The 10,162-nt window shown below is 37.4% G+C and overlaps 1 protein-coding gene across 1 annotated transcript in view; it reads left to right on the top strand.

Moving 5' to 3' along the window:
• Nucleotides 1-1,019: 1,019 nt before the first annotated feature.
• ABCD2 (ATP binding cassette subfamily D member 2) overlaps nt 1,020-10,162 on the top strand; it is a gene marked incomplete in the record, with an annotated part of 21,239 nt that continues 12,096 nt past the window's right edge. Inside the window, 6 exon segments of the mRNA XM_072401631.1 lie at nt 1,020-2,274; nt 3,586-3,766; nt 4,839-4,960; nt 7,177-7,336; nt 8,204-8,298; nt 9,724-9,869. Coding sequence (XP_072257732.1) covers nt 1,363-2,274; nt 3,586-3,766; nt 4,839-4,960; nt 7,177-7,336; nt 8,204-8,298; nt 9,724-9,869 — 1,616 coding nt within the window.

Raw genomic sequence — 10,162 nt, 5'->3', positions numbered from 1 at the left:
CAAAGCACAGCTTGCTCCAGAAGTTAATAAATGTTTAGGCTCCATAAAGATATTTTTTTTTTTTGCTTTGCCTGTGATTAGCTCACAGTGAGGATTTTATACAGTGACTCACACCACGCTGTCTAATAATATGTTGAGACAAACATCTGTCCTAATTGCATTTATTAAAATAATGTAACTGTTCCAACTTACATACAAGTATCACTTAAGAACAAACCTACAGTCCCTATCTGGTATGTATCCCCGGGAATACCTGTATATATTACCCAACCTCATCCAACTATATGGGGGCTCTGCATTTACACAGATGTCTCTCAATGACAATGTCTCCTTATAGCATATAAAGAACTTCCAGAGGTATGGTAAAGTGACACTGTCCACAAAACAAACTACAAATTAAAAAAACTACACCTCCCTTCTCCAATCTTTGCTGCCCACCTTGAGGCTTGCATGTTACATTCATTATTTGTAGCCAACCACAATATGATCATGTGCCACAGTTCGCAATGCCTCCAACTAATTAGCTTTAACCCGCACTGCTAAATTGCACTAAGTAGGCCAGAACTGATGGGACTTTCTCCCTCACACACTAAATACTTCTTTACAATGACAATACCCCTAAATAATGAAGTCATCTGTAGCTAATGTAGATAAATGCGGATAATAAATAACACGGTGTGAATACTCACCTGGAACCTCCGACCCAGTTCATGCTACCGGTAGTAAAACTGTCCGCTCACACAAACTGTGGACCAGTTCTGAGGTGAAATCTCCCACTGCGCCTGAGGTAATAACTGCGTCACTCTCGTATTCCCGCCCTCACAGAGCGCCGCACCACGTGACCTGTCTGTGTGGGCGGGACACGAATGTAGGAACCAATAGCCAACCCGCTTGAGAGGTGTACCTTGTAATACAAGTCGTCTGTAGTCATGTATATTACTTCAAGCACTGCCCTGTACCACGGAGGAAGGTACGCTGTATTGTTATTGGAGCTCTGGGGTTGAGCTCTCAGTGATGCTGATGTGAATAATTTGTGAATAATGTTGTCACATGACTGATGCACAACACAGGAACATGTGTTATGACGTCACATATAAAGCATTGCACGTCTTATCGGTGTGTGACATGGGGTAATGGGCACAGGGTGAAGCCTCTGCAGCCTGTGAGGTCATAGCAGTGGGCGGGGCAGAAGGTACCCGTGCAGGACACAGGCTCCCCAGCCTTGCTCTGTGTCACTATGCAATCTTCCATTCCCGCATCGCTCCTCATGATGCAGTGCCGGGGGCAGCTCTGCACAGCCGCTTAGGTCGGAGGAGGTCGGATCGCTGAGCGGTAATCGCATCTGACGGGCTGTGCGGAGACATGTCACATATGCTGCAGGCAGCCGAGCGGGTGAAATGGAACAAGGAGGCCGCTGTGAAGAAGGCTGCCCTGCTGCTGGCTGCAGCGTACGGACTGAAGACTTTCTACCCCATCCTATGCAGGCAGCTCCGCAGAAAGGACGCCGCCAGTCCGTGCAAACATCCTCACCGGAGCCGGGATGAGGGCTGCAGCTCCTCCGCCTCCCCCGCTGTCAATGCGGAATTCTACCGGCAGCTGCTGGAGCTCAGGAAAATCCTCTTCCCCCGGCTGGTGAGCAAGGAGCTGGCGCTGCTGTCAGTGCACTCCTTGGCTTTAATGTCCAGGACGTTCCTATCCGTTTATGTTGCCGGTTTGGACGGTAAGATAGTGAAAAGCATTGTGGAGAAGAAGCCCCGAAGCTTCCTGATGCAGCTGATGAAATGGCTGCTGATCGCCATCCCTGCCACTTTTGTAAATAGCGCGATTCGCTATCTGGAGTGCAAGCTAGCGCTGGCTCTGCGCACCCGCCTGGTGGACCATGCTTATCAAACCTACTTTGCAGATCAGACTTATTATAAAGTGATTAATATGGATGGAAGGCTGGCAAACCCCGATCAGTCCCTGACCGATGATATTATGATGTTCTCACAGTCCATAGCACATTTATATTCCAACCTGACCAAGCCAATACTGGATGTGGTGCTGACATCTTACACTCTCATCCAGACTGCTAGATCAAGAGGAGCTAATCCCCTGGGGCCTACACTGCTAGCTGGCCTGGTGGTTTATGCAACAGCCAAAGTGCTCAAAGCATGCTCACCCAAATTTGGCAAGCTGGTTGCAGAAGAGGCCCATAGGAAGGGCTACCTGCGCTATGTCCACTCTAGAATCATAGCCAATGTGGAAGAAATTGCCTTCTATAGGGGGCACAAGGTAAGACAGATGGCAAGAACCAAGGAGTGAAATCTGAGAGGCCCTGGGAAGATGCTGCTATTGTCATGCTGATAGGATCCCATCCCCCTCTCATTATCAAGCACTGGTTCTTCTAGAAATTTAAAACTGTCTAGGAAACGCTGTACCGCTAGCACAAAAGGCACCGTTGGCCTAACGTATTACACGTCTGTCATGTTTGTAGTGTCATGCAATAATATCATCCAACCATTCGTTACACCATATTGTTGACCACAATCAGACATTTAGATCTGGTATATAAATGCATTCTGGTCATTCCAATTCATATTTATGTACATGGTAACGACATGGCAGTTTATTGTTCATGTTATGCCTAAACTATTGTGGGGATAGTTAGATTGAAATACTATTTGTTGTTATTTGATGTTCCTATGGGCCTTTAGGGACCACTTATACGAAACGTGGGGCAGATTCCACTTGGACCCTTCTGCTGCCATATACACCTAAAGCTGCACATTTCTAGGACAGGAATAAACCAGAGGCAATTTTCCTAATTCTCTGTGTTTTCAATATTCTAATAGTGTTAAACAGCAATCCCCATTTACCTTCTTTTTTCTATGCAGTAGGATACATAGAATGCTTATTTTTACCCTCATAACACACAAAAGTAACAGGGACACTTGCCCCCCGGACTCTGTGAACAGGGATATCGCTGCCTGACTGTTTGCAAATTACAAACCAAAAAAGAGTTCATCTATCTATCTATCTATCTATCTATCTATCTATCTATCTATCATGTCCATCTATCTATCTATTACTTAAGCATTTTTTTTTTAAAAATAGGTCTCAAAAACTCATGTGCAGGAGCCTTTTGGTGTTTCCAAATCCTTTTTTGTTTTCTAAGTAGCAGATCATCGATATTGTTACTAATAGAAGAGTAGTGCAGAATATAAAGTGTCAGTCAAAAGAACTGTGGTGCACTGTGTTTAGAATAAAGGTGAGAAAGATTTTTGAGGTTGTCATAATATTGGTAGCTTCCTGGGTGTTATGCTGATGCTTTTCTTCAATGCTGCCTTTGCTGATGTTTCTGACCCAGAACAAATATAAATAAAGCTAAGGAATTCTGACACATGATCCAGGTCCATGAATAAAAGTATTTTAATAAAGCATTGTTTTAAAAAGGCCAACAATAACAGCGTCAATACTTTTCTCATGACAGATTTACTTAAATGCCAGAACTGTTTGTTAATTTTTATCAATAATTCAATTGTGAAATTGTATTCATGTTTTTTGTTTCATAATATTCAAACTAATGTCTTTGCCTTCTTCAAGGTTGAAATGGCTAAACTTCAAAAAAGTTATATGGCCCTTGCAGATCAAATGAATCTTATTTTGTCTAAGCGTTTGTGGTATGTCATGATTGAGCAGTTCTTGATGAAATATGTCTGGAGTGGAAGTGGCTTAGTTATGGTGGCTGTGCCCATCATCACTGCAACTGGTTTTGCAGATGGAGGTAATTTCTACACTCTCATATTAGATTAATACCTTTGTTTTACAGATGTTCATATGGTTGGCCATGTGACAAATGAGGACTTCTTTTTCTAATCCTTTTTAACTGTTAAACTATTCTCAATAATGCAGAGAGTAACACTGATGATGATGGCATTTGACAAAGTGAAACCCTGGGAAAATATAAAGTGGGGCATCTGATTCACAACACTCCTGTTCCCTGCTCCTTTTACAATTTTGCCCTTTGGGGCCCTAAAAAGGCAGGGCCAGTTTGTCCCCCAACATCAGACCTTGTGTCACTCTCAGCATTAGTTTTGCTGTGAGTGCATGGCACTGCGGTAACACCCCGTCAGCACTTACGGGGGGAGGGGGTTTGCAGCTCCAAACAGGTGTGCATGTAAACTTAGCTGTACACAATGCTTCCAGCCAGACGTTATCCCAAATGGCTGTCTGTAAGTTTTGTTTTTATTCTGCTATCACCTGGTTGAGCCTATCCACTTACAACTTTGTGGAGGATGTTGTCTGTGCCTATTGGTGGTTAAAGCTGTTTAAGTAGCAGATAAAACAGATACTTCAAAAGTAACTACTTCATAGGATATCTGACTAAAGGCCACATGTTCTTAGAAGAGCAACAGCAAGCAAACTTGCACCCACTGTAGGAGAAACAGGCCCTGTAAGAGAGACAGATGGTGGCATAAGTGCAGATGTCTGTACCCTGAGAGCTGATGCAATGCATTTTACAAATATTGTCTCTGGAGTATGTTGTTGAAGCCCACTGTGGCATCTTTGACAGATGAATGACAATAACAGATACAACTTCAATGTTTCTCCTCTTTCTAAACATTAAAAGGCTATCATTTTTCTTCTACCTTTAACAAGGTAGTATGGATTAATAAACTTCATGAACCAGGTTGGTCCTTAGGCTCAAATTTTGGAAACAGGGCAGTAAGATAATAATAAAAGCTATAACATAATGTTCCATAAATATACAGACCAAGTTGTCTTTGTTCACATCTGAAAGAGTTTACAGTATATAATTGAAAATGTAATTGTTTTCTGGTTTGAATATTTTTTAGATTTAGAAGATGGCCAGAAACATGTTATGGTGAGTGAACGTACTGAAGCCTTCACCACAGCTAGAAACCTGCTGGCTTCAGGAGCTGATGCAATTGAGAGAATTATGAGTTCATATAAAGAGGTACCATAAAATATTATATCAGCTATAAATGTTCATATACCTGGTCATTTATTAAATTACTGTTGATATAGATTTATTTTCATAAATATTGTGGATAAACACTGCATAAAAAAGTTAAACCTCAATTTTACACATTTAAAACCATCACAAAAAACAAAACAACAGGTCTACATTGCTTAGCTACTGAAGGTGTTGCTTAGTTCACATGAAACTTCTAAAAATCATATTTACATAAAATACATAAATAAATAAATAATAATTTAAAGTAAGTAAACACAGTAAATAAATTAATGTCCATAATATTATAATTTTTCAGTGTGTGTTAAAACATTAACACCCAATTTCCACTATCAATGTCATCACTGTGTCTGAAGTTCACCTTTTTAAACTCTTTACTACAGAACAGTAGTTAAGGTTTGAAAATGAATATTATTATGGCTTCATCAATCTGGAAAAAGGCACATTATGCAATTTAAACCTGAAACTTTGAAGTAGGTAATTGAAAGCCCAGTATAAATAAAAATTATGCAGCAGTAAGATAACAATCAGTTTATCACTTATAGAAAGTAAAACACTAAAATATGATCCTAAATACACCTAAACCCTTCACAAAAAGCTTATGTCACATGTTTGCCTAACGCAGGAAAATCTTTTTTTTTTTTTACTCAAAAGCATGTATTAAAGCAGGTACAATTAGTTAAACAGCTTGTGAATATTTTTTGTGCAAACATTCAGTTAAATAAGCTCTTGAAAATTATTTTTAATAATAGAGCTTTTCCAAGGGGTCTTGCACAAAGTGTTGGAGTTTGGGTCCACAAATAGGGGAATCGTCTTGTTACTATTAAAAAAAAACATTTGGCTTATAGCTTGTGTTTAGATCAGATAGGAATATTCAGGTAGGAAAAATCACAGAGCAAATGTAGGGTCTATTGGAATCATTTTTTTAGTTCTACTGCATTAGGTTACTAAAGTATTGTAGATTCAGAACATACGAAGAAATAAATTGGGTTCCAGGCATCTAGGAAAGGATTTGAAGAGCTTATTAATTCAGGCCCATTGTAACAATATTATTAGGTCCTTTCTGCAGCTGTAGAGGTAGTTCATTTAACAAAGTGAATGTTAGTGAATAGGGTAAATCTGTGTTTACCCAATTCAACCCAAAATGCTGAGATATTTTTTTAATATCCTTTGCAAGTTATTCAGGGTGAATACAGCTTCACTAACCATTACTGTATCTTCCCTTTTTTTAAGTCAACAGCCCTTTTACCTTTTGTCTAATAAATCAAGCCAATATCATTTATTAGGGTCAATTATTTTCATTAATCCGAACAAAACATCAGTTTTATCAACTCAGTTCTAGCTTTGCTCCTTTTTAAATAAAAACAATTGCCCTTTTTAACTTTGTGTTATCCCTAATTTAAAAAAAAAGGGTTGTGAAAAAGGATTAGTGATCTGGTATCCTAATATTAGGTTTGTGAACCCCTAAGTTCAAAATATTTAATTATAGTTTAAAGCTCACACCTAACATTCTGGATGAGCCTAAAGATAAAGCGTTTTTTTTAGGCAAATATTTTTAAACAATTACATTTTATTGATAAACAAAACTTCAGTCATCTAATAAATAGTGCATTTGCAATTATTCCAGCATTCCCAATCACACTGTGGGGGATAATAAGACCATAATCCAAGTATAAACAATAAACAGTGGTCTCAACTCCTGATGCATTTCATCAAGTAGGCTTTCTCAGGGGAGATTTGTTGTAGTAACACAGTTATAAAACACTATACAGGTAGTACTCAGGTTACATGCGCGATAGGGACTGTGATTTGTCCTTAACCCGGGGACTACCTGTAGTATATTACAAAAAAATACTACTATTGCCCACAATGTAATGGGATAGTAATTCAATTATCTCTAATCTGCTCCTATTTAAAAAAAATCATATTCACCTTTGAGCCATTTTGGTTTTCTGATGGTTAACTTTTTATTTTTATTAATATTCTTATACAAAAAATTTTTTTGTAGTATTGCAGAATGATATTTGCTTTATTTAACTACAATAACACTAGTTAAGTTTAAAATTAACACTAATAATAAAATACAATGTACAATGTAATTAAAACTTTCTTCTCACTAAGTGTTTTTTTGTGCTATGCATTTTTATCCTAATAGTAAATTTATAAAACATTTATTCTTTTGTATTTTTTTTTTATAGGTTACAGAATTAGCAGGATACACAGCAAGGGTTTACAACATGTTTTCTGTCTTTAATGAAGTAAAAAAAGGAATATACAAGAAATCAGTGATCCAAGAAATACAAATGAAAAGTCAAGAAAAATCAGGATTTCACATAGAAGGACCCCTTGAAATTAAAGGTAATTTTTCTTTGTAAGCTAGCAGTGAAAACTCACAGAAATACACTGAAAAACAAAACATATTCTCTGTGAACTTTAAGCTGTATGCTTAAAATGATCTATTTTGAAATCACATCAAACTAAAATAAATATTCAAATATAACAATGTTTTCTCTGTACAAAGGTCTACAGAGCATAGTTGACAAAGTTTTCTTAAAGCCTATCCTTTGTGTTGCTGAATAAACTGAATTTGGAAGCAGATTCATATTTTGTAATGAGAGTCGGTTAAATAGCAGGGCAACTGCTTATCTAGTGATAGGTCAGGAAAAAAATCTGCTGCTCTTTTTAATTTTGTGTTTAAGCGAAAATAGAACCCCCTGTTATATGCAAAATATATGTTTAATCAAGTGTGTTGTAAAAACTGGCATGCACAATAAACAATTAAAAAATGAGTGTATTTGTGACTCACCTTTTATCATTTAGTATATCAAGCTATGATTCCCAAAAGGCACTTTGCTCCCATTCTGTCTTCAGTGTCATGGCAATCTAGACAAAAATGGAGGGCCTTCACCTTTTTTTCTTTTTTAAAGTGTGTTGCTGGAAAAATAAAAAAAGAATACCATTTTTGCTTTACATGAATGGGTTGTCTACCCTATGTAAAGTACATATTTTCATGATAGGTACGCTACCAGGTACAGCCAGGTGCTGAATAACAACTTACAATCTTGTGAACCAGCAGTTACAATTTTCTTTTTAGGATTCTTATTGGGCTTATGCAGTAATCTCAATATTCACTGATAGTTTATTACTGTGTTACTTTCTTTAGAGTTTTTTCTGTTAGAGAATGGGATGTTCAGTGTTTTTTCATATTTGCACTTTCTGCTACAGGCAAAGTGATTGACGTAGAACATGGAATAATTTGTGAAAATGTTCCAATAATTACACCAAATGGAGATGTTGTGGTGTCAAAATTAAACATAGAAGTAAGTGAAGTGTAATAAGAAGTGCATTTTGTTTTGTAATTGTGTGATGGTGGGACAGTAGATGTAAAAGACGGCAGGAAAAATAAAACAAATTGGATGTACACAAATTCAATACCTTAAATATAAAGGTATTACAAAATTCAATTGGAGTAGCTGTACATTTATCCTATTTTGTAATCTTAACTGGATCAAAAAAATGTATCGTTCACCAAATTGACAATGTGCTGTAGTACCTCAAGCACTTTTATTTGAATAGGTATAGAATAGTTTTTATGACAGGCCTTTTTTTTTCATTTGATCTAACGCTAGTAGAAGGAATGCTAGTCTTGCATTTTTACATTTGCTTAATATGCTTCCATTTCTGGCTACTGACCTGCTGTTATGCTTCCATTTCTGGCTTTAGAAAGGCAGAACATTTGTTGAATTACTGCCAACCTAAAACCAATAACAGGATAAATAAGGGCAAAAAGGGGCTACTGAAGTAATTCAATAGGAAATTACTATAAATTATATCTATAGGGTAAAGCATATGTAGAGCAAAAATACATGTTGTTTTCTAATAAAAGTCTGAACCATTCTATTACTAAAAACAGTCTGTATCTTCTGTACATAATTACAGAGTAACCAACATTTGATTAGAGATAATTACTAGCTATTTGCATACAATTTGCATTTAGCTGACGCTGATTAAATATAATTACTAGTTTGTATACTACCCTAAATATAACTCTTATATAACACAGTTTAACATTTTTTAGATGTTACTTTAACTCTAATTTAGGCACTGATAGATGTTCATGTAGTACATTTATGATTTCTGCATACAAAAAGCAGTTATATTTACAGGTTTGCCTTCATCAAACTAAGTATAAGTGTTTGCTCTTTGTACTGTACCACTTTAATGCAAGTAGCCCCTTATACTTACCTTTCCTTAATGTTACACAGACTTGAAGAAGTGAGCAGAAGTCCTGTGTAAGCTCCAGATGGAAACATGGAGTGTACACATGGCTAAGCAGCCAATCATTAAGCACTATCACATGAGAGAATAGAAACATGGCCCCCAAGCACCCCTTTTACAAAAAGTTTAGGGTATTTCACGCTGCTTTCGAGGGTGATAGGAGCAGCAGGGGGGGCCTGGATTAAGGATAAAATTATAGTTGAAGCATGAATTTAAATTTAGCCTTGATTTATGACCAAGATTCTTACAAAAATTAGGAAATGTCCTAACATATTGTGATTTTATTTGGGAGGCTCTACTAAGTAAATAATGTTGTCTCTCTTTTCTCCATTCAAAACATCCCCATGTTATCCCCATGTCATCCTCAAGTACAATTGTTTTACATTGTATGACACATTATTCAAAAATTCAGATATGCTATCACAAATGCTTGATATAGTCCTAACAATTTCCTTTTTACTATATAGGTAAAGGAAGGAATGCACCTTCTCATTACTGGCCCCAATGGTTGTGGCAAAAGCTCGTTGTTCCGAATTTTAGGAGGTCTCTGGCCAGTTTATGAGGGAGTCCTTTACAAACCACCACCACAAAACATGTTTTACATACCCCAAAGGTGTGTATTGACCTAATGTTGTTTTGCTTTATGAAAATCCTACTCTTTTGCAAAAAAAATATAATATAAATATTCAAGTCGATGATTATGCAAGACAAGGGCCCTAATTCATCAATAAAATCCGCGCTCGCTGGTCACGCGTACTTTCGCGCTTCCAGCGAGCCGGTTTTCCGCGGTCCGGAGTCGAGTGCACTCGTACACTCGCCTCCTCACTGCCAGACGGATTCCTGCCTTCATAATAATGAGCAATAGGGGTCGCGAATCTGCCAATTAAGGCGATTAGATTTCAGCTG

The sequence above is a fragment of the Pyxicephalus adspersus genome, chromosome 2, assembly GCF_032062135.1.
Source record: "Pyxicephalus adspersus chromosome 2, UCB_Pads_2.0, whole genome shotgun sequence".
NCBI classification, from domain to species: Eukaryota; Metazoa; Chordata; class Amphibia; order Anura; family Pyxicephalidae; genus Pyxicephalus; species Pyxicephalus adspersus.
This window is presented reverse-complemented; position numbering and strand designations above follow the sequence as displayed.